A 22,131-nucleotide genomic window follows, 5' to 3' on the forward strand; every position below is an offset into this window, starting at 1 on the left:
AAAACAAAATCTAAATATGAAACAGAAGCTCCACAAGGAGGAGGGCTCTGTGGGAACCCTCCTGCCTTTGGTCTGACAATCCAAAAAGTGTGTTCTGGTTTCCCCCAGCATCCGGTGCACTCCAGCAAAGTTTCTAAGTTTAAGCTTCACTCAAAGCTTCAGTGTTCCTTAAATGGCACAGCTCAGCTTGGCTGGCAGAGCTGCAGCTCATGGTAAAGGAAGCCACCACCACATGAACGTTTTCCCTAAATGCTGCTCTATATATTCTCAATGCTCAGCTCAGGAGTCGCTAAAATAAGCTCCTGAAATAACAACTTCAAACACTTCACAAGGCTGCAGCCTCTCTGAGGGGCTGGGTTTTCCTACCTCAGGGTGCCTTAAACAAAGGATGCTCCATGCCATGACTGGAGAGAAAGGCTGAGCCCAGCTGGAGGATGATCATAAAGTCAATTAGGATCCGTTGGCTCTCAATTAGAGGATTTGTTATTTATCCCGGTACAAACTGGTGGCTGACGCCTTCTCTCCGGGATAAACAGGCACTCAGAAGTGTGGGGGCTGAAATGTGAAGAGTGTTTCTTCCTCCTTTAATCTGAGCAAACAGCATTTAACTTTCATGAGAATGCAATTAAATTACTCTTTTAAGCCTGAGTGAAAACCTTCTGTTACATACAGCAAATTCTGCCTGTGACCACTGATGCTATCTACTGGAAAACCTGTAAAATAATAAAGAATCACAGAATCATCTAGGCTGGAAAAGAGCTTTGAAGTCATCAAGCCCAACTGTTAAACCAGCACTGCCAAAGCCACCACAATATAAGCCAAGAAATTAACAGCAAGTGGTATTTATAGAAAATCTGCAGAATCACATATAATGAAATTGCTATGCAACACCAGTGATTTAGAGATAATGTCTCCTATGGAAGCCTAGAAATTATGGAAAATGAAATAAGCATGAAAATTATAAATGCACAAGAGTCACTGATACATTCACAGAACAGAGAACTCCAAAATCATAGGAATCCAGGGAAATGATATGTGGGTCAACTTTAAAAGGAGCCCAGAAACACCAGGGAGCCCAAATCTCACTTCAAACACATATCCAAGTGTTTGCATCTGCAATTCCTCCTCCAGGAAGCTGAGCACAACCACCAACTCTCTGAAACTCAGACTTCTTCAAATAATGTATTCCACTCTACATGGATTTCTGTCACCACTCCATCCTTCTTCATTATCACCTGCACCACAGAGAGCACAAGAATTCACATGATAACCCACAGGAAATGCAAAAGATCTCTGTAAAGCTGCACAGTGACACAGTCTCCTCTTCAGCTCTTCACAAGTTTCTCCAAGTGTTGGGAGAAAAGAGTTCTGGCTACACCAGGGAAGGAGGGAAGAACTGAAATGAGCAACAGCCATCCCCAAATTTTAATAACATATAAAACTTATTTACCTACAAATTCCAACCCATGCTGGATACTTTCACTCACGAACATGTTAGTCATCCCTTAATTATTGCTACCCAGCCTTATTAATATGTATAATACAGATAAAGAGCTCCCTGGCAGGGATGCATTTTAATGAAGGCACTGAAAAGCAACACACAGTAATTTCTAGAAGCTTGTGACATGGTTGACAATAGCAAACCGAAGCAGCCCAGGGATGGGATGAGGTGTAGAAGGAAAAATCAAATCCGTTTTAACATTCTAATGATAAAATTGAGAGGGGACGGACACGGGGCAGACAAGGAAGGGGACACCCAGGGCACAGGACACTCGGGGCATGGAACAGCAGGGATAAAGGATGCACATGGCATAGGACACTCGGGGCTCAGGACACCGGGGACGGAGGACACCGAGGGCACAGGACGCCGGGGACAGAGGACAACGAGGGCTCAGGACGCCGGGGACAGAGGACACCGAGGGCTCAGGACGCCGGGGACAGAGGACACCGAGGGCTCAGGACGCCGGGGACAGAGGACACAGGGGGCACAGGACGCCGGGGACAGAGGACACCGGGGGCGGGCCGCCCTGCGGAGCCGCCTCGAGAGGCGGGCGCGGACCGGACGGGGTAAGGAAGGGGCGGGCGGTGGCGGCAGGGTCCGGCCGGGCCGGGTCGGGCGGGGAGTGGGGCCAGAGGGGGCCGGGGAGCTCCGGCGGAGAGGCCGCGGCCCCGCGCTCCCTTCCCGGCCCGGGCGGCCCCGCTCCCGGCCCCGCCGCGCTCTGCAGGCCCGGCTGGGCCCGCCCGGCCCGGGGCTGTCCCCTCACGGCCGCCGTGGCACGGCAGGGACCGGGGCTGTCCCCTGATCACCTCCGCGGGAACAGGGCTGTCCCCTCATGGCCCCCTCAGGAACAGGGCTGTCCCCTCATGGCCCCCGCGGGAACAGGGCTGTCCTCTCATGGCCCCCGCGGGAACAGGTCTGTCCCCTCATGGCCCCCGCGGGAGCAGGGCTGTCCCCTCATGGCCCCCTCAGGAACAGGGCTGTCCCCTCATGGCCCCCGCGGGAACAGGTCTGTCCCCTCATGGCCCCCGCGGAAACAGGTCTGTCCCCTCATGACCTCCGGAGGTACAGGGCTGTCCCCTCATGGCCCCCTCAGGAACAGGGGTGTCCCCTCATGGCCCCCGCGGGAACAGGGCTGTCCCCTCATGGCCTCCGGGAGAACAGAGGTGTCCCCTCATGACCGCCGGAGGTACAGGGCTGTCCCCTCATGGGCCCCGCGGGAGCAGGGCTGTCCCCTCATGACCTCCGGGAGAACAGGGGATGTCCCCTCATGGCCCCCGTGTGAACAGGGCTGTCCCCTCATGACCGCCGGAGGTACAGGGCTGTCCCCTCATGGACCCCTCGGAACAGGGCTGTCCCCTCATGGCCCCCGCGGGAACAGGGGATGTCCCCTCATGGCCCCCTCAGGAACAGGGGTGTCCCTTCATGACCTCCGGGGGTACAGGGTTGTCCCCTCATGACTTCCGTGGGTACAGGGCTGTCCCCTCACGACCACTGGTGTCAAAGTGGCTCCTCACGAACCCCGTATCAAAGCGGGAACCAGTGGTGTCCCCTCACGACCCCTGCGGGAGGACGGGAGTCGGGATTGTCCCCTCACCACCCTCGATGCAGGACTGGAGTCAGGGTGTCCCCTCATGACTCCTGCGGGAACAGGGGTGTCCCCTTACGGCAGAATGGAGTCAGGGTGTCCCCTCATGACTCCTGCGGGAACAGGGGTGTCCCCTCACGGCAGAATGGAGTCAGGGTGTCCCCTCATGACTCCTGCGGGAACAGGGGTGTCCCCTCACCGCAGAATGGAGTCAGGGTGTCCCCTCATGATTCCTGCGGGAACGGGGATGTCTTCTTACGGCAGAATGGAGTCAGGGTGTCCCCTCATGACTCCTGCGGGAACAGGGGTGTCCCCTTACAGCAGAATGGAGTCAGGGTGTCCCCTCATGTCCCGTGCGGGAACAGGGGTGTCCCCTCACCGCAGAATGGAGTCAGGGTTTCCCCTCATGGCCCGCACCCGAGGCGAAGGGGCCGCGCTGCCGCTCAGCCGAGGGAATCCTCTCTAATTCCTGTCACTCGTTGTCCCTCAGCTCTCGGGGCGATGTGGAGCCCGGCCCCGCTGTGCGCCCTGGGCCGGCGGCGCCCCGGCCCCTCCGCGCCTCTGCAGCCCCTGACCCGCCTGCTCCAGAGGGAATATCGGCAGAAAATCCCCATCCTCCTGCTCCAGAGGGAATATCGGGAACAATCCCTGACCCGCCTGCTCCAGAGGGAATATCAGGAAAAACCCCCCATCCACCTGCTCCAGAGAGAATATCGGGAGAAAACTCCGACCCGCCTGCTCCAGAGGGAATATCGGGAACAACCCCCGATCCACCTGCTCCAGAGGGAATATCGGGAACAATCCCTGACCCGCCTGCTCCAGAGGGAATATCGGGAACAATCCCTGACCCGCCTGCTCCAGAGGGAATATCGGGAACAATCCCTGACCCGCCTGCTCCAGAGGGAATATCGGGAACAATCCCTGACCCGTCTGCTCCAGAGGGAATATCGGGCGCTGCCGGGGCAGGGCTGGGGAAGGACACAGCACCTGTCTCCCCGACGCTTTGTAAATAATAACCCCAAATCCAGGCGGAATCCCAAAACATTTCCGGTTCTAGACGGACATGTCCCCGCTGTGTATCGACACGTGTTCGAAGAGAATTTAAAGAACAGCGAGGCTGTGATTCAAAGGTAATAAATGGGTTTTGTGGGGTTTTTAAAGTGTTGCTGTTTGTAAGGTGGTGTGAGAGTCACTTATTGGCACTTTAGGCACTTTTAACATATTTGTCCCATGGAACAGTGTAGCTGCTCAATCCCTGGAAGTGTCCAAGGCCAGGTTGGATGGGGTTTGGAGTAATCTGGTGTCCCTGCCTGTGGCAGGGATGAGCTTTGAAGTCCCTTCCAACACAAACCAGTCCGTGAAATGGTGACTGAAATACCCAAATCGAGGTGCAAACTATTCAAAACAGTGCCACGTGTTGTTTTGCATATATTGCCAAGAAATACTTTTTACAGACCTTCGTAACGTTTGCTTTGTGTTGCATTTTGAATGCAAAGACGTAAATGGTGACTCACCCACTCCTGACCGAGTAGGGGATGGGTGCTGCAATCAATCCATCATGATTTATGGATAAAACGACAAAATGTGTTTTTTGTGCTTGTCCTGAAAGATCAGATGGCAAAATGGCCAAGGCCTTTGTTCAGGGGAGTGATCCAGGAGCTGGAAGCAAAGCTTTGGAAAACACACTCTGCCCTCCTGTGGTGGCACTGAGGATATGATTAAAATCCTTTTCCTCAAAGTTTTTCCAGCCTCCATGGTGTGCAGGGAGTCAGGTCACAGAGTCACACTCAAAGTGCTGTGCGAGTCTTTTTGTCAAACAACACTTAAGAGTTAAAGGTGATGCTTCTGGGGGGAAAATGTGTTTGAAGTAAAGGAATAATTTGGTTTATTTAAGACCAAAGTTGAGATACCACATTTGTTTACAGTTTATTCAGATTTTTACTTATACGTTGTGCTGTCCTGACAATAACATTGGGTAATCATTTCCTCCTTGTGACACTGCAGTGTTCCCTGCTTTTAGTATATCTTCCCAATTTAGTAATTTGTTCCACTTCCCAGTTAATGATTTTTGTCAGATAAAGTTGCTGCAGGAGCTGACAGAGGAAGCTCTTGGCTGGATTATTCCCAAGAGTAGATGGAACATGGAGGTTCATGCTGAATTAGGATAGGCACATTATGATAGCTTCATTATTATAGATTATATTATTTGCTTTATTAAACAGCTTTTGGATAACAAAAGTGAAATGTTTGCTTTAAATAGTATACCTTTGCTTTTTATTACACCTTGCAAAAACAATATTTTGGAAATGTGAATTTATCTTCATTTTCACATGCCATTTGTGTAAAAACTGCAATACATTTAAGCTCAATCTGCTAAAAAGGTAACTTGTAAGGAAAATGGTTTGGGTTGGAAGGGTCCTGAAATCCCATCTCATCCCAGCCCTGCCATGGCAGGGACAGCTCCCACTGTCCCAGGCTGCTCCAAACCCATCCAGCCTGGCCTTGGGCACTGCCAGGGATCCAGGGACAGCCACAGCTGCTCTGGGAATTCTATTCCAGGGCCTGCCCACCCTGCCAGGGAACAATTCCTGCAATCCCAAGATCCCATCCAGCCCTGCCCTCTGGCACTGGCAGCCATTCCCTGTGTCCTGTCCCTCCATCCCTTGTCCCCAGTCCCTCTCCAGCTCTCCTGGAGCCCCTTCAGGCCCTGCAAGGGGCTCTGAGCTCTCCCTGGAGCTTCTCCTCTCCAGGTGAGCACCCCCAGCTCTCCCAGCCTGGCTCCAGAGGGGCTCCAGCCCTGGAGCAGCTCCAGGGCCTCCTCTGGACATGGCAGGATGAGCTTCTGATCCAAATCCTCCCAGGGCTCCTCTCCATCCCTTCTCCCACAGATTTTCCCGGCCCAGGCCCAGGCCCTGCACTTGGCCGTGTTGAACTCCTGAGCTTCCTCCAGCCCCACCTCTCCTCCTGTCCGTGTCCCTCTGGAATCCACCCCTCCCCTCCAGCGTGACCTCACTCATGGCTTTGTTCCCATGGACCGAAACTTTGGAGTTTTTTTTTCCCCATCAGGTACTCGGAATTGCTGGAGAGGGTGAAGAAAGGCGGGGGAGAAAATGCCATCCTGCGGCACACGCAGCGCAACAAGAAGCTGTTCGTGCGGGAGCGCCTGAGGCTGCTCCTGGACCATGAGGATTTCCTGGAGCTGTCCCCGCTGGCAGGGCTGGACATGCCCTACGGGGATGTCCCTGCTGCCGCCTGCCTCACGGGTAATGGGATGCTGGGGGCACTGGGAAAGGGAATCGGCAGGAAAAGGGACTCATGGAATGAATTTTATGGGATATTTCAGTATCTGAAGCGCTTTCCTAGGAAAAGTGAATGCAGGTTTTATCCGGTTCTTATTCCCAGCAGGGAAGAGTTCAGCCACTGGTGTGTTACTATAATGGGAAATCTGGGAGAAATCTTTGAAAAAATGGGTTTTAATTTCTTCTAGATTCAGTAATTCTGCTTAGCACTTCCTAATTTTTGTCTCAAAAAATGTAGGGTGATGTGTCAAATCAGCCTCTTAAAGGAGAGGGGACACAGTTACTGTGAGAAACAGGAGCTGTGACATACATTTTGAAGTGTTTTTCAAACCACAGACACTTGCATTTTCTATGCAAACATTGTCTCTTTAAACTGGAACAGCTCTTCAAAATGAAATTGCATTGAAATTCAATGAAATTCAATTTCATTCAATATCAGTGAAATTGTGTTCTGAAGAGTGGTTCCAGTTCAAGAAGTAACTAGAAGAACAGTATGAAACCCCTTTTTTTCATCACAGACTGTCATATTTTTCAGTTTTATAGGGGTAATCTTTAATTGCCTTCCTCTTTATCTCAAGGGTTAGGAGTCACAGTGTATTTTTTTCTGTTACACTGTCACCAGAACTAAGTAAATTTATTTGAGGTTCTTCTGTAATTTAGATTAATTATAAAATATTATGATTTCTTCCCTGTGTGGTATTTTCAAGTTAATTTGGAGCTTCTTGATGTAGCATTACTGAAAAAAACTCCTAAAAAAGTTTTCCCCCCTTGCTTTGCCTGTTGCTTGAGAGAGTCCTGATAAATACTTTTGGTTCTGCTTGCAGGAATTGGCAGAATCTGTGGGCTCTGGTGTGTCTTCATTGCAAGTGATGCCACTGTGAAAGGAGGAACAATTTACCCAATTGGAGTGAAGAAACAATTAAGAGCCCAGGAAATTGCCATGGAGAACAGGCTGCTGTCTGTGCACCTCGTGGACAGTGGGGGAGCCTTCCTCCCCCTGCAGGTACTGCTGGCACCTTGCAGAGCACAAAATATCAGTCTTTTATTATTTTTTTTAAATTTTATTTATCATTATCAATGTTTGATTCATCACTTGGGCTAATCTTGCACCTCCCACCTAATCAGAGGTTAGAAACTCCAGTGAGTGTGCTGCACTGCTTTTGTGTCTAATAAATGAGTGCATAGTGGGAGGAGCCTGTTTTCACTCCAGTAACTCTGGATTTTACTGTCCTGTTTGTGCCAGTGATGCACTAAGCTCTGTGGCCTTTAAAAGTGGAGCTTTTGCAATTCTGACTGCAAAATAAGAACTTGAACAGGTTCTTTTGCAAAATGCAGAGATCATCCTCTCATGGAGACTGCAGTTGTTCTCTCTCCACACTGAGGGCGAGCACACAGGAAGAGTTTTTACCTGGAATTGTATCCAAAACCAAGTAAAAAAGGAAACTGCTGAAGGCATTTGACAGATGAAGTAGAACTAGCACTCTTCCCTCCTCCACATTACAGTCAGTTTGTGTAGAATATATTGATTTCAGAAAAAAATCACAGAACTTAACCTGTGCTTTCAAAGCAAATGTTTTTTGGTTTTTTTTTGGTTGTTTTTTTTTTGATTTGACAATGTGTAAAGGAAGAAATGCCATAATGAAAGCTGTATATGAAAGGTCCAGGAGTGATATTAATGGGGACCATCCCAGTGTCAGTTTTGGTGTGTTTGGGAATGAATGGAGTGAAGAGGAAGCATCAAGTTTTGTAGTTAATATTAAAGATCCCTTTTTCTTTGCCCTGTCTCTCAGTCAGAGCTGTTTCCTGACAAGCTGCACGGTGGCAGGATTTTCTACAACGAGGCAATCATGTCTGCCATGGGAATCCCTCAGGTACAGCAGCAGGGGGAGTGCAGGGAAGGTGTAAATGTGTAATCAATTTTGTTCTGTCTCTGCTTTGTTCCCCAAGCTGTGATTTAGCACTTTCTGCATTTCTGAAACAACTTTGGGCTCGGCTTTGCCTGTCCCATCCCCTCTCCAGCGCTGCTGTGTTTGTGTCCCCACAGGTGGCCGTGGTGTGTGGCTCCTGTGTGGCTGGAGGTGCCTACGTGCCCACCATGGCCGAGGAATCCGTGATCATTGATAAAATTGGGACACTCTTCCTTGCTGGGCCACCCCTGGTGAAAGCTGCCACGGGAGAAGATGTCTCTCCTGAGGACCTTGGAGGAGCCAGGCTTCACTCACAGTATGTGGAGTATTCCCAAAAATAGGGAATTCAGCATGCTCAGCTTGAAAGGATTGTGGCATTGGCATTTCAGAGCAGGACTAGGAGTGGAACCTGTGGTTTGCCTTCTTGGGTTCAGGGGTTTGGGTTAAATCAGCCAAATGGGAGCAAAATTAAGTTATTTATGGGGTGAGGCAGGGACTGGACAGATTGGATTTGGATCTCTGTTGTTCCAAATACTTCCTGAACGACTTCAGGCAAGTAATTTTCTCTGAGCCTCACAGGGAGCAGCTACAGAAGAAGGATGCTATCTCCTCCTTTCCAAGTATTTTCCAGAACACACATATTTAACCCAATTGTGCTACATAGAATACATTCCTGTCTTTGTATCTTGGCTGCAACCACTTATTTTGAAATAATTCCTGAAGTTTGCTTTCTTCTTTTCCCTTTTTGATATTGACTGCAACAACAGCATCACAAAAATAAATTCCAAGGTCTTTCTTTAATCCAGATGAACACAAAAGTCACGGGGAAGAACAGCTCCTTTCTGTGAATTTAATTTGGGACTGGGCTGCACAGAAATTCCACTGAGCGACTGCTTTCAGCTCCTTCATACAGAACCAAATCACACAGTATTTCCACAGGGCATTTGGAGAGTCTCATCTTTTTTCACAGAGTTTGGATTTTCCCTCAGAATTCAGAGCTCATTAATTCAAGGCTCATGAATGTCTCTCTCTCTCCTAGAGTCAGTGGCTGCAGTGACCATTTTGCAGCCTCAGAAGAGGAGGCCTATGAGTGCATTCGTAATGTTGTCTCCACCTTAAACTGTGACCCAGTGCCAGAGGAGGACAGGGAGCCTGACAGCCCCTTGTACAGCCCTGAGGAGCTCCTGGGCCTGGCACCACTGGATTACAGCTGCACTCTTCCTGTCAAACTGGTAAGGGAACAGGGATTTCATTCCTGCATCCTTCACTCTGCTCGATCCCACGGCTCCAGGTGTTATCCTGAATTTGTACCTCATCTGTTGCCAGCCTGCCTTAAGCCTGAAACAGAGCAGGATGGCAACAGTTCTGTAGGATTATAGAAAATATTTAACCTGAAATGCTGCTAGAGGTGAAATAATGCCAGATTGTGCCAGTGCTGCCCAGCTGTTTCCATGCACTGCTGGGATGCTTTCTTTATGTCTTGCACTGAGTTGGCTGCCTTGAGAACATACACTCCTTTCATGTCTGTGTTCCCCTGCCTTTTTGTTTCTTCCCCCCATGCATTCAAGATGATGAAAAAGAAATGGTGAAATTACTCACTGAAAAACAGCAGAGCTCAAATCAAACTTGTCTGAGGCTGGGACAGACACTAAAGCTTAAGCAGAGACATGCAGAGCTGCCCACGCTGTTTTCATTGTGTTCTACATGAGATTTTGTCTCCATGGATGTCAATCCAGTATCTTTTCCAGTGGTAAATCCCTGCACTTGAGGGAATTGACTGGAGAAAGCTTTGAAGGCAGCTTTTGACTGTGCTGGAAAAAAGCATGAGCCATATGAACCAAGCATTTCTTATGCACAGAATCTGAAATTGCACATGCTGAGGTTTGGTTTCTGCTTTTTTACTTTTTTATGCACAGGAACAATTGTGCTTTGTAAATCCAAAATAATTTTGGAGTTGGCCTTTGTCTTAAAATACACAGTTGGTAATTAAACTAAACACAAATTGGATGGTTTGTGCATATTGAGCATTTAGCAAGTCACTCAAAGACCCTCTGTGCTCACCTTACGTAACTCAGGTCTGCTGCTGTTTGAACAGAGCATTTCTTTTAGCAGAACTCTCCTATTTTCACTTTAATTTCTCTAGTAAAGTAGAGTCTGTACATTTCTTTGCAGATTCTGAGCCGGCTGGTGGACGGAAGCAGATTCCAGGAATTCAAGGCTGCTTATGGAACAACATTAGTGACAGGATTTGGCCATGTGGAAGGGTATGGCTGGAAACATTCCCCATCCAAATGGATAGACAAACATTTCCCAACAGCTTTTGTGTCCTCAGCAGGTTCTACACCACTCCAGACACTTCCAGGGTTCAAAAGGGAGAATCATGGAATTGTTGAGCTTGGAAAAAACCTCTCAGATCATGGAGTCCAACTGTCCATGTTTGTTCTGTAGGCACTTGGTGGGGATAGTGGCCAACAATGGGGAGCTGGTTCACGATGCTGCTCTCAAGGGCAGCCACTTTGTCCAGCTCTGTGGCCAGAGGGGAATTCCCATCCTCTTCCTCCAAAACACTGCTCCACAGCCAGCAGGGCCTGCAAGCATCTCACAGGTATGGCAGGTTTGCTTCAATCTATTTCAAACAACTTTTAGTTCTTGTTGTGCCTAAAGTTACATTTTCAGAATTATTAACTGTTAGGAAAACTATTTTTTTAACCAGTCTTGACGAAGCTTTGTAATGACTTTGCTAACAGAAAGATTTAAGAACATTCTCACTTGAATTTTAAGCAGGTCTGGGTGCTGATATAAAATGATACTGTTCAGTTAGCAAGGCAGGCTGGAAAGTTTGGGATTTGCAGTGCTTTTGACATTGAAATACAGCTTGTTGATTCCTCTGCTAACTCTGCACTCCTGAAAATTGGCTGTTTCTCTTTTTAAAAGTGAAGTCATTAAAGCCCAGTAGGATTTGTCCTGGGCTAAGGAAAGTTAAACCTCCATTAGATCCCAGATCTGTTTCTGCAGAATTAAATAAATAAATGAATAAATTATTTAGAAATACAGGTTTGTTGGGAGTGGAGAGAATCTAGAATAAAGTCTTAAAGGATCTAAACTATCTATTTTTATTGCAGGCAGAGGCTCATTCCAACAGGCTGAAGGCCCAGGCCTCCATGATGGCAGCAGTTGCCTGTGCTGCTGTTCCCAAAATAACCATTGTCATTGGAGGCTGTTTTGGGAGCGACAGCTACGTCATGGTACGGGTGGCAGCAGCCCAGGGCTTGGGGACACACGTGTCACACTGCTCAGGTGTCACTGCATTTCTAAAACACAGCTGGGGAACTCTCAGCTAATGTTTAAGTGAGAAATGCAACACGGCATGTGATTGGTGAAAAGTAAAGCTGGAAGAATCAAACGTGGGAGTGCTTGGAATTCAAAATGAAATATTAAAATAGAAATGTTGAAGGCAGTGGGGAGGTGGTGGTTCCTAGCACAGGGTGTCTGTCCTCATAGAAATCCCCCTGTGTTCCATTCTGCCTTGCCTTGGGTGTTTCATCCCACAGACACCTCTTTATGATTCATCTCAGTGAGTTTGTCCTCTTCTTTGGTTTTTTTTCTTTGTAGTGTGGGAGATCATTCAGCCCAAACTTCCTGTTCCTGTGGCCCAATGCAAGAGTTGCTCTTGTGGATCCTCGACATTTCCCCACAGTTCCACCAGCTGGGGACTGGGCAGGAGAGGAACTGGAGCTAAAACAGCTGAAGGCAAAGTAAGGTCATTCAATGTAAACCTGACAGGGTTAAATTACCCACTTTTGTTCATCTTACACAGCAGCACATCCCAACTAATGAAACAAACATGGATCTACTGAAAAAATATTTTAAATTTCCATGTAGTTCTATGTCTTTCTGTTAGGGTTTTCCCATTAGTGCAGAATGATCAGCTCTGTTATTTGCTGGTTTCTGATTAATTTTAACAGCAGTGTTGCCCATTCTCTTCAGATTGATGGATTTGCCTGTTTCATTTGTAATTTTTTCTCACTACTCTGTGGTTTTTATTGTGCTTTTAAGCCTGTTCAATTCTCTGCCCTCTCCAGGCTGGAGGAAGAAAGCAGTGCCTTTTACTCCTCTTCCAGGCTCTGGGATGATGGGATCATTCTGCCTCAAGACTCCAGGAAGGTGGGTTTTCCTTTTAGGCCATTTTACTCTCCAATCTCACAACAGGTGAACGTGGCTCACTCAGGGCTGGCAAAGTGCTGATTCCAGACCTGGGGCTCCCACTTCTCACTCCATGGAATTTCTCTCTGTAATTCTTGTCCTGTCTCTTCCCAATTAGTTTATCAAAAATGTTTCTCTTGAATTCTGGTTACCTGACCACAGCATTTCAGCACTGAGCCTCTCCTTTGACTTTACCATAATTTGAATCTTCCTCTGAATCCCTTTTTTCCATATGATCACCCCAATCTTCACTCTTTGAAGTTCAAGCTCCTCAGAATTCCTTTTGTTTCCATTCTTTTATCCTGGGATGTTGCTTTTTGCAATTTTCTCCTCCTGCTTTAAATTTGCTGCGTACATTTGGGATGCTGCCCTGTCTTTTTATTGATTTGAAATTGGCAGACATCCCTCCCTCCATTAGGTTCTTTCTGAAAGCTGTTGCCTTTGTTCTTTTATTTTTCCTTGTTAGACTGTTTATTAGCAATAAAAAAAATCTTCTCTGCACTTCTGAAGTTTGTTTACTCGAAGATCTCAATCTGTCCTGGTTTCAGCTGGGGTTAAATCACAACACAACCCTTCTAAATATGGTACATATTTATGGAACTCTGTGGATGGTAAATATTTTCATGGAGTTTATGGGAACTTTGATAATGAGAGAGCACCAAGAAATTTTTTTAGTCCCAGAGCCCTGAAATTCCCACTTTATGTGCTACACATGAAAATAAGTGAGAACTGTTCATTTTACCATGTTCAGTGTTTCACAAAAAGAAGGAACAAACAAAAAAGTGCAGAACTAATGAGTTTTACTGGATTTTTTTGTTTGAGGCTCATTGTTTATATTGTTTTTTTAATTAGGTGATTGCCCAGTGCTTGGAGATCATGGAACAGAAGAAGTCCCAGGCTGTGTCTCCCCATCCCCATCCCATCATCAGGATGTAACTTCAGCCCCCTCAAACCAGAACCTTCTACCAGAACTCTGAGTATAAAGATTTTCTAATTCTTTGATACTATTAATAAAAATGTTGAACAATTGAAGACAAACAAGAATCCCAGATTTTAAATCTGCTGGCAGAAAGTTTTTATTTTCAACAATAGCCTCTTTTAACATCAGCTGCAAGTTTATTCTGGGAGAAGGAAGGATTAAGCTCAACACCTGTAGCACCCTAAGGAAGCAAAGTCAGCCCAAAATCGCTTGATTTTTTTCATGTCCATGTTTTAACATGAAATCCAGAAATCAAGGAACTGCACTTGGACAAAAGAAAGGGAAAAGAGCAAACACACAAGGGAAGGTGTGCAGTTTGCAGCCTGGCTGAAGAACAAAACTCTACCTGCCACCCTCTTGGGATTCCCAAAGCAGCTGTGCACTGGGATTGCTCTGAGGATACCACAGCAATGATCAGGATGGTGTTTAAATCCAAAATCCTTCAGTGTAGGCTAAAAATTCTCAACCATGTGACAGAGCACAGCCTGTTGTACACAATGTTACCTCTTGTAAAAGCCTTCAGGTTACTCTGCTCTTTCAGCTTCTTTCACTCTGCTGCAGCTACAAAGTTTAATTTCGCATAAACAAAACCTCTCCAACACCCCAAACTTGTGTTTTAACTGGAAATGATACCAAAGGCTGCGTTTAAAAAATACCTGATTAACCATTTTGAAGAATCATTGACAAGACTGAACTGCTTGATCTGAGTTTAAGCAGCCCCACAAAGGCAAAGGGCTGTGGAGGGAGTTTGGGTCACCTGTAAACGGAGACTGCACCTTTTGGGAGCTGGAGGAAGCCCGGGTGTTGCTGTCTGTGCTCACGCCCTCTTGAAGAGCCCGTGGAATGTCACGGGAATGTTCACCTCCACCTCGGCCCTGGCCACCTCGCTCATGTCTTTGGCGTTGAGGATGAGGAGGTAGGCGGGCTTGGGCCCTGCCCCCGGGCTGATCACGATGCTCAGCACCACCCCTGCAAGGTGAGAACACCATGGGTGTGGCCCGGGTGGGTGTGGGCTGTGTCTGACCCCGGCTGGGCAAGGTGAGAGCAGCCCTGGCTCTCGGGACACCAGAAATCCCGGGAGTGTCACCGATGCTGAGGGACACGGGCAGGGACACGGCACAGGCTGCCCAGGGAAGCTGTGGCTGCCACAGCCCTGGAAGAGTCCACGGCCAGGTTCAAGGCGTGGAGCAACCTGGGACAGGGGAAGGTATCCATGCCTTGGATGGATGGATGGATGGGATGAGTTTTAAGGTTCCTCCCAACCCCAAAATTTCATTATTCTGGTTTTAGTTTTCCCGTGTTTCCTCAGAAATTTCTCACCAGTGTGAGCACCTGTCCCATCTCCTCTGGGAGCTGCCTGCAGGCTCTGCCCTGCCCAGCTGTGGCACAGCCCTTCCCAATCCCAGTGCCAATCCCAATGCCACCAGCTCCCCCAGCATTACCATCATCTTCCTCCAGTGCATCCGGGTGGGAGACAAAGATCGGCTCCGATGGGTACGCATCCGGCTCCTGCCACACCCAGGTCTCCTTGGTTTTAACGTTCAGCTTGCAGAGCTAAAGGTGGGGACAACACAAAACCACAGAGCTCAGAAATACTCCTTGGTGTCCCCAAATTGAAGCCATCCCCCACTGGCTGGTACTTACCCTGTCTGGGACAAAGTGGTTCAGCCCCAGCCCGTAGGTGTACGTGTAGGGCTTCCCACCGTACTTCCTGTAGTTGATCTGGGGGAATTCAAAGGCTACAAGGAAACAGAAATAAATGAATGCTGAGGGTCTGTGGGACATGGTGTGCAGGCAGCACTTGGCTGCTGTGGCCTGGGGGAGCTGGGGTGTCCTTGTACCGTGACGTGGCCCTGAGAAAATCACCTCTGGCTCCAGCCAGATGGTCTCGTCACTGCGCAGCGTCGCTGTGGCTGTTGTGTAGGGCAGGGTCACCAGGTTCTTCCCTGTGTCAGCCTGTGACAAAGAGAAATAAACACCCAAGAGACTGGAGAAAAGGTTTAGTTTATTTGCACAGAACTGTAGCAAACAGCACTGGACAGGGAGGGCAGAGACGTGCGGCAGAGCCTTGGGGAGCGGCAGAGGAGGCGACCGGTGCCGTGTGCTTGGCAGTGCTGCAAGAACTGTCCTGTTCCTCAGCCTAAACACAACTTCCCTCCCTCCTGGAGGCATTCAGAGGTTTCATTAAGCACTGCCACGTGGGCTTGCACTTCTCACTTGATCCACAGCCCAGTGAGCTCCGTGAGGGGCTCGGCTGACCGGCATCCCCCGCAGCCCTCGGCCCACCCGCCAGCCACCACGAGCAGGCTCATGGAAAGGAAGCCAGAGAGCTCTGTCTGTGCCAGGCTGGCAGCTCCAGGGACCTCACATGGAGGGCTGGAGGATTTAACCACACATGCTTGGGCTGTGGCTGCTCCCTCCGTGCTATGAGCAGATCCAGTATTAACTGCATGAACGGTAACATCTGGACTCATCAAAGAGTTTGGGTTGGAAGGGACCTTAGAGCTCATCTCATTTTCCTCACTATGGGCAGGGACACCTTCCACTAGACCAGCTGCTCAGAGCTCCATCCAGCCCAACCTTGGACACTTCCAGGGATGGGGCAGCCACAGCCTCTCTTGGCAACCACATAAATAAACTAGAAAAACATTGATCAGCTAAAGAAAATACAAAGTTTCTCTGAAGGCCCATACTTCAAGTTTGCCCTCTTAATGAAAAGGTTGAATTTGAAGTACAGGGGGCAGGAGGCTGGGCAGGGAGAGGAGCAGACTCCTGTACCTTGTCAATGCTCAGGGGCAGGACGTATCTGCGGGCCTCGGGCTGCGGTGCCTTCTCCGCCTGCCGCTTCACCTCGTCCCAGTTGGCCCGGAGGTTGGCCAGGTACAGGTAGTTGTAAACAAACTCAAACCTGCACCAAACAGCACCACAGAGAGAAACACAGCTGGGCTTTGCAAGTGTGGGGGAAGTGGAGGTGTTTTTTGCCTAAAATTCATAGAAGTTTAGAATGGTTTGGGTTGGGAGGGGCTTTAATGTTTATCTTGTTCCAGCTCCTGCCATGGGCAGGGACATCTTCCACTGTCCCAGGCTGCTCCAAGCTCTGTCCAACCTGGCCATGGACACTTCCAGGGGTGGCAGTGACAGAAGCTCCAGTCCAGCTCCCCAGCAGAGCTGAGCTGTGTGTGCACCACAGCCCGTCAGGAAAACCCAGCAACTGCTGGTGTTCAACAGCAAGGGAAGGGGCTTGGAGCAAGCTGGGATAGTGGAAGGTGTTTTATGGTCCCTTCCAACCCAAAGCAGTCTGGAATTCTATGGTTCTATGCCAGGATCAGCTCAGCTCAGGGTGTCCTGGCTGTGCAGCCAACACAGGGTTGAGCTTCATCATTTCAGTGCCACATTTCTGTGTTTACATGAAGAGCAGCATTTAAGCCTCGTGCACACCCTGCTCATTGAAGCCCCAGGAGCCAGAACAGCATCAACCCTTCAGCAGTCACTAACATTTCTTAAAGACAAAAGTAAATAAAAGATAAAAATATTTTTTTCCTGGAAAATGAGTGTCAGGCAGGCTCCCTGCACCTCTGGAGAGCTCAACACTGTATAGTCTACATGTCACCACGTGTTAAATGGGATGGTGGAGGTGCCAGAGGCCCCAGCAGGGATGTGCCAGGGCAGGGAGTGGCCTGTGTGGTGCAAGGGGAAGTTGTGATGCCCAGGGAGCCTCGGCCTCACCCCTTCCAGGTGCACAGGTCCACGATCAGGAACCCGTTGTCCTCGTAGGTGTTGATGTGGTGGAAGAGGTTGAAGGCTGAGGTGCGGTACTTGAGGTTGAGGAGCCTGCCTTTCTTCTTCTCTGCCACGTGAAGCCACACCTGGAAACCACACAGCAGCTGGGCTTAGGCTCAGGGAAATGAAGGTGAAGCCAATGGACCTCCCAGCCCAGGTCTGGCTGCCCAGTCCAGCCCAGTTTGGGATGGCCCCATGCTTACCCCCATGGTCTCGTTGGACTCGAAGCAGTCCATGTAGTTGGCTCCCCAAAGGCTCCAGGAGGAGAGGAACTTGAGGAGGTTGATTTTCACTGGTGTCTCCACAAACACGATGTAGTTTGGGGTCAGCCCAAAGCTGTTGGGAAATGCAGGGGAGCACATCAGGCTCACTGGGATCAGTTTGGGCAACAAACATGGGGCTGCTCATCTTAAACACGTGAATCATCGCTCACAATGACCCTGATTTTGGTTAATCACCTAATTTTCATTGCTGATTACTTGTGGGAACCAGTCCCTGGTTCTGGCTGACCCCATGGAATGTTACCTGTGGACATAGGAGGGCTTAAACCTGTCACTGCAGGGGAACTGCACCACCACCTCCGACTTGTTCATGGGGTCTTCCTTGTCTGCAATGGGACAGGTGAGAGGTTATGGAGGTCTCACCCACACTTGGTCTGTACTTACAGCATCTACCCAGCAAATTTCTGCCTTTAACACAGAATCCATCATTTAGAAGCCACCTGGAAGTGGTTTAGGTACAACATTAAAAAAAAAAACAACACTAAAGGAGCTTGAAAAAAACCAAACTCGATGAGAAGTTTATTTAAAGAATAAAGAAATGAATCATAAGGGGAAAGTTTCCTAGCTGGCTGAGGAGGAAAGAGAGGTGGGATTGACTGACCTGCCTGCAGAGGAGGAATCCGAATGATGTTGTAGGCCAGGGCAAAGTTTTTCCCAAAGCAATTGCCGATGTTGTAAACGGTGCCATCGTTCTCAATGTGGGGATGAGCCGTTGCCCCATTGACCGACACGTATTTACAGAGATCCACCTGGAGAGCAGCAGGGACAGAGTCAGGAGCTCCCCTGGCAGGGGGTGGGAAGCTCTGCAAGCTGCTGTGAGTCAATGCAACAAGTTCTTCTCAAAGTCTCCAGCTGAGCTCTGATTTGCAAACCCCAACCCAAACCGGACAATGCTCCAGGGGCTGGAGCTCCTCTGCCATGGGAGAGCTGGGGGTGTTCAGCCTGGAGAAGGGACAGGGCCTAAAGGGGCTCCAGGAGAGCTGGAGAGGGACTGGGGACAAGGGATGGAGAGACAGGAAGGCAGTTAGATGGAATATTGGGAAGAATATCTGTGAGGGGTGTGAGGCCCTGGGATGGAATTCCCAGAGCAGCTGTGGCTGCCCCTGGAGCCCTGGCAGTGCCCAAGGCCAGGCTGGGGCAGCCTGGGACAGTGGAAGGTGTCCCTGCCATGACAGAGGTGGCACTGCATGGGCTTTAAGATCCCTGCCATCCCAACCCATTCTGTGTCTCCATGATTTGTGTTTTAGTTTTACTCCTCCACACCTCTGTTGGCCCAGGACAAAGACCCACCTGCTTGATGGTCTCCAGGGTGTCTGGGTTAATCCTGGTGATGAAGTTGGTCTCAGTGCAGGCATAGTAATCCTCACCCACAGGGTAAACATTCACCAGGGCGTTATCCGTCACCTCCACACCTTTGAAGTAGGAGAAAAACCTGAGCAGAGAAAACCAACAGGCAGTCAGGGGCTCCTGGGAAGCTGAAACTCCGTAGGACATCCCAGCAATGTCTGCACCAGCCCGAGGTACCTGGAGAAGATGTTCTTGCAGGGGTCTGGGTAGGCGTAGGTGCCAAACTCCGTTATCACGATCCTCTTCTCCGTCATGGCTCGCACGTAGGCGTCAGTCCGGACAAACCTGGGAGGGCCAGGAGCAGACAGTCTGTTACAGGTGACACCAGGCTGTGCAATAAATACAAATATTCCTTTGGTGAACCTCCTGACAGCTCTGGGAGCTCTCCACAACCTCACATTGCACCTGGAGCTGGGTTTAGTGATATCGCTGCTAGAGCTCTTCCAGTGACCACGTGGACTCAAAATAACCGGTGTTTCCCACAGGCACAGCCCCTTCCTGGCATTTCAGACAAGCAGATGCTTCCTTATTTATTCCTTTTGCTTGGACAACTGGGACATACCTTCGGTGGTAGGTAACGTGCCCCTCCTTGAAGTCAAACTTGTGGAGCAGAGCCTGGCCATCAAAGAGGTGGTAGAAGGGCTCGGAGCCCACCTCGAACAAGCCAGGACCACATCTCAGGAGGCTTCCTCGCAGCCAGGTGGGAATCCTGCCTGTGGGAGAGGCAGAGCAGGGATGGGCACAGAAATCAGACCAAGGAATTTTTATTGTGGCAGCAAGAAAATCAAAACTTCGACTCATTTTCTAATTAAAGTGTTTAAACACACATGAGCTCTTTAAGCTCTGATTTCTTCACCTCCACACCAAGACATTCGGTATTGAGATGTCTAAAGAGTTCCCCACCCAATCTGGCCTTTCCCTACCCCAAATCAGCAGCTCTGTGAGCTGTCACATCGAGTCTTTAACGCCTCTGAGCCCTGGAGCAAAGGAGAGCAGGAGGAGGTGAGGCCCCAGACCAACCTGTGACGTGGGCAGTCACTGGAGAGGACAACTCCTCCACTGTCTCAAAGAGCTTCTTGTAGCCTCCAGCGGGGTGCTCCACCCTGGAAGGGGCACAGCTGGTGAGCCCAGAGCCCCCTCCCAGGGAGGGATGGATCTCTCTGGACAGAACGATCCATGATTGCAAAGAACTTGAGGGAGGAAGGAGAAGCACCTTTCCAAGGGGAAAGGCTCTGAGGCTCCAAACAGCTACTGAGAACTGTCCTGAGCACCAGGAGGGACAGGGACACCGAGGGGACAGCCCATACTGCAGCCCAACAAACCCAGGATACCCAAATCATCAGAAAGCAAAATCCAGCTTGTACCTGCCAGCTCTTGGAAAAGACTTTTTTTTTTCTTTTCTTTTTTTTTAAAGAAAAAAAATATTTGTTTGGTTCCAATTTTATCTGCTGCAAAGCCCATGAAGACACACCAGGCACAGGCTGGTGAACTCTGCCCAAAGAAGCTGGGGCTGCCCCTGGATTCCTGGAAGTGCCCAAGGCCAGGCTGGACAGGGCTTGGAGCAGCCTGGGACAGTGGAAGGTGTCCCTGCCCATGGAAGGCGGTGGCACTGGATGGGCTTTAAGGTCCTTCCAACCCAAACCATTCCAGGATTCTCCTCCAAATTCTGGTCAATCCTCTGGAAGCTGGAGGTGATCCTGTTCCCCCAGAGCAGAACCACACCTTGGCATGGGATGTGCCAGCACGGACACAGAGACTTCCCCGCTTCTCCTCCTGTCCAAACCCTGCTGCCCCCCAGCCATGCTCCATTTGGGATGTGCTCCCACAGAGGGGAGCTCAGGGATACTCACTGGCTGTACATCCTCCCTGAGCCTCCAGAGCCAAGCACAGAGCCAGGGCTGTGCTGGGTATTTATGGGGTGCTGAGCCCTGCCCAGGGCAGCCCCGTCCCAAAACAGCCCCCACCAATGAGAGCACCCCGGGAACAGAGCCGGCTTTCAGCACCAAAATCCTCCCTGGGCTTTGGGAGCTTTTGTCCTGCTGTTCACACAAAAAGGGGCTTTCACTGTTTTTCTGAGACCTAAATTCTTCCCAAGCAGAAGTGATTACAAAGGAAAAAAACCCAGGGAGGAGTGAAGGGGAGCGCACTGGAGCTGTGCCGGGGGCTGGCAGCGGCACTCGGCCCTGCAGGGCCTGTGCTGGCTCCTCCAGAGCCTCACCCAGGACTGATGTGACACTGGAGATGCCACGAGGGAAGAAAATGCCAGTGGCAAACATCAAGGAATCTCCTGAGTTGGAATGACCCACAGGGATCATGGATCCAACTCCTGCCCTGCACAGGGACCCAACATTCCCACCCTGGGCATCCCTGGCAGCGCTGTCCAAACGCTCCTGGAGCTGCTCTGGAGCCTCGGGACTGTTCCCTGGGGATCTGGGCACTGCCAGCACCCTCTGGGGGAAGAACCTTTCCCAAAATCCAAACCAAACTTCCCCTGGCCCAGCTCCAGCCATTCCCTGGCTGCTGTCCCTGTCACAGGGAGCAGAGGAGGTCCCTCAGGAGGAGCTGCAGCCCCTTGAGGTCTCCCCTCAATCTCCTCCAGACCCAGCAGTAGGAACCACCTCTGGTAAGAGTCAACACCAACGGTGCTGGAAAAGTCATTTCAAAGCTTAACAAGATCTGAGTTTCCTGCTGTCCCCTCACAGGCAGAGGATGAAGGTGTTTTGCCACCACGTCCATCCAGGTGCTGCTCCCACACAGATGGAAACAGCTCCAAACAGGGATCCAAACTGGGCTGAAGGGACAAAAGGAGACATTGAGCACCCCCTGATCCATTTGCTGCCACAGCCAGCACGTGAGGGTTGGCTTCTTTCCCTGCTTTTGTTTGCTTGCTCCCTCTTTCAAGGCAGTGTTTGCACTTGGACAAGGGTTCATTGAAGGCTTCTCACAGAAAAACCAGGAAACTGCACTGAGCTCTCGATTGAGGCCTCCCATTAACCCTTTCTGTTGAAGAACCATCATTATAATTTCTCTATTCCCATTTAAGTTCTGTCAAAACCTTAGAAGGGAACATTAAATAACCTGGATCAAGAACTGGGAATAATGAGGGCAGGCCTTTGAAAGCCAAATCCTGGGAAATGTGAGCTTCTCACCTAATAAGTTACTTAACTGGAACACTACATAAACAAACCATTTATGCAACGTGGAATGGGGTGGGAAGCACTGGGAGCGAGTTCAGGCAGGTGCTGAGTG

General features: G+C 49.7%; 3 protein-coding genes across 5 annotated transcripts; 1 reads left to right on the forward strand and 2 right to left on the reverse strand.

The window, feature by feature from the left end:
• Positions 1–1,610: 1,610 nt before the first annotated feature.
• On the forward strand, positions 1,611–14,257 carry LOC131580882 (biotin-dependent 3-methylcrotonyl-coenzyme A carboxylase beta1 subunit-like). 2 transcript variants are annotated; one of them, XM_058842591.1, is made up of 13 exons: positions 1,611–2,067; positions 3,577–4,216; positions 6,153–6,349; positions 7,210–7,388; positions 8,176–8,256; positions 8,430–8,608; positions 9,332–9,524; positions 10,444–10,556; positions 10,741–10,897; positions 11,415–11,537; positions 11,905–12,047; positions 12,375–12,456; positions 13,348–14,257. In XM_058842591.1, exons 1-13 carry the CDS (start codon positions 1,626–1,628, stop codon positions 13,429–13,431), a joined length of 2,613 nt encoding a protein of 870 aa, XP_058698574.1. In that variant the 5' UTR covers positions 1,611–1,625; the 3' UTR covers positions 13,432–14,257. The 2 variants fall into 2 exon arrangements, with proteins under 2 accessions (XP_058698574.1, XP_058698575.1); XM_058842592.1 differs by having other exon boundaries at positions 10,465–10,556.
• On the reverse strand, positions 13,556–19,151 carry LOC131580885 (retinoid isomerohydrolase). 2 transcript variants are annotated; one of them, XM_058842597.1, is made up of 11 exons: positions 19,060–19,151; positions 18,826–18,967; positions 18,137–18,284; positions 17,780–17,861; positions 17,458–17,590; positions 17,201–17,340; positions 16,253–16,382; positions 15,316–15,430; positions 15,119–15,213; positions 14,917–15,028; positions 13,556–14,443 (listed from the first exon to the last, which is right to left on the reverse strand). In XM_058842597.1, the coding sequence occupies exons 1-11, from the start codon at positions 19,134–19,136 to the stop codon at positions 14,292–14,294; spliced, it is 1,326 nt and encodes a 441-aa protein (XP_058698580.1). In that variant the 5' UTR covers positions 19,137–19,151; the 3' UTR covers positions 13,556–14,291. The 2 variants fall into 2 exon arrangements, with proteins under 2 accessions (XP_058698580.1, XP_058698579.1); XM_058842596.1 differs by lacking the exon at positions 19,060–19,151 and having other exon boundaries at positions 15,119–15,430; positions 18,826–19,038.
• Positions 19,152–19,314: 163 nt separating this feature from the next.
• Positions 19,315–21,197, reverse strand: LOC131581287 (uncharacterized). Its single transcript, XM_058843374.1, has 3 exons — positions 21,101–21,197; positions 19,903–20,145; positions 19,315–19,595 (listed from the first exon to the last, which is right to left on the reverse strand). The coding sequence occupies exons 1-3, from the start codon at positions 21,195–21,197 to the stop codon at positions 19,315–19,317; spliced, it is 621 nt and encodes a 206-aa protein (XP_058699357.1).
• Positions 21,198–22,131: the final 934 nt, after the last annotated feature.

Source organism: Poecile atricapillus, chromosome 7, assembly GCF_030490865.1.
Source record: "Poecile atricapillus isolate bPoeAtr1 chromosome 7, bPoeAtr1.hap1, whole genome shotgun sequence".
Lineage (NCBI taxonomy): Eukaryota > Metazoa > Chordata > Aves > Passeriformes > Paridae > Poecile > Poecile atricapillus.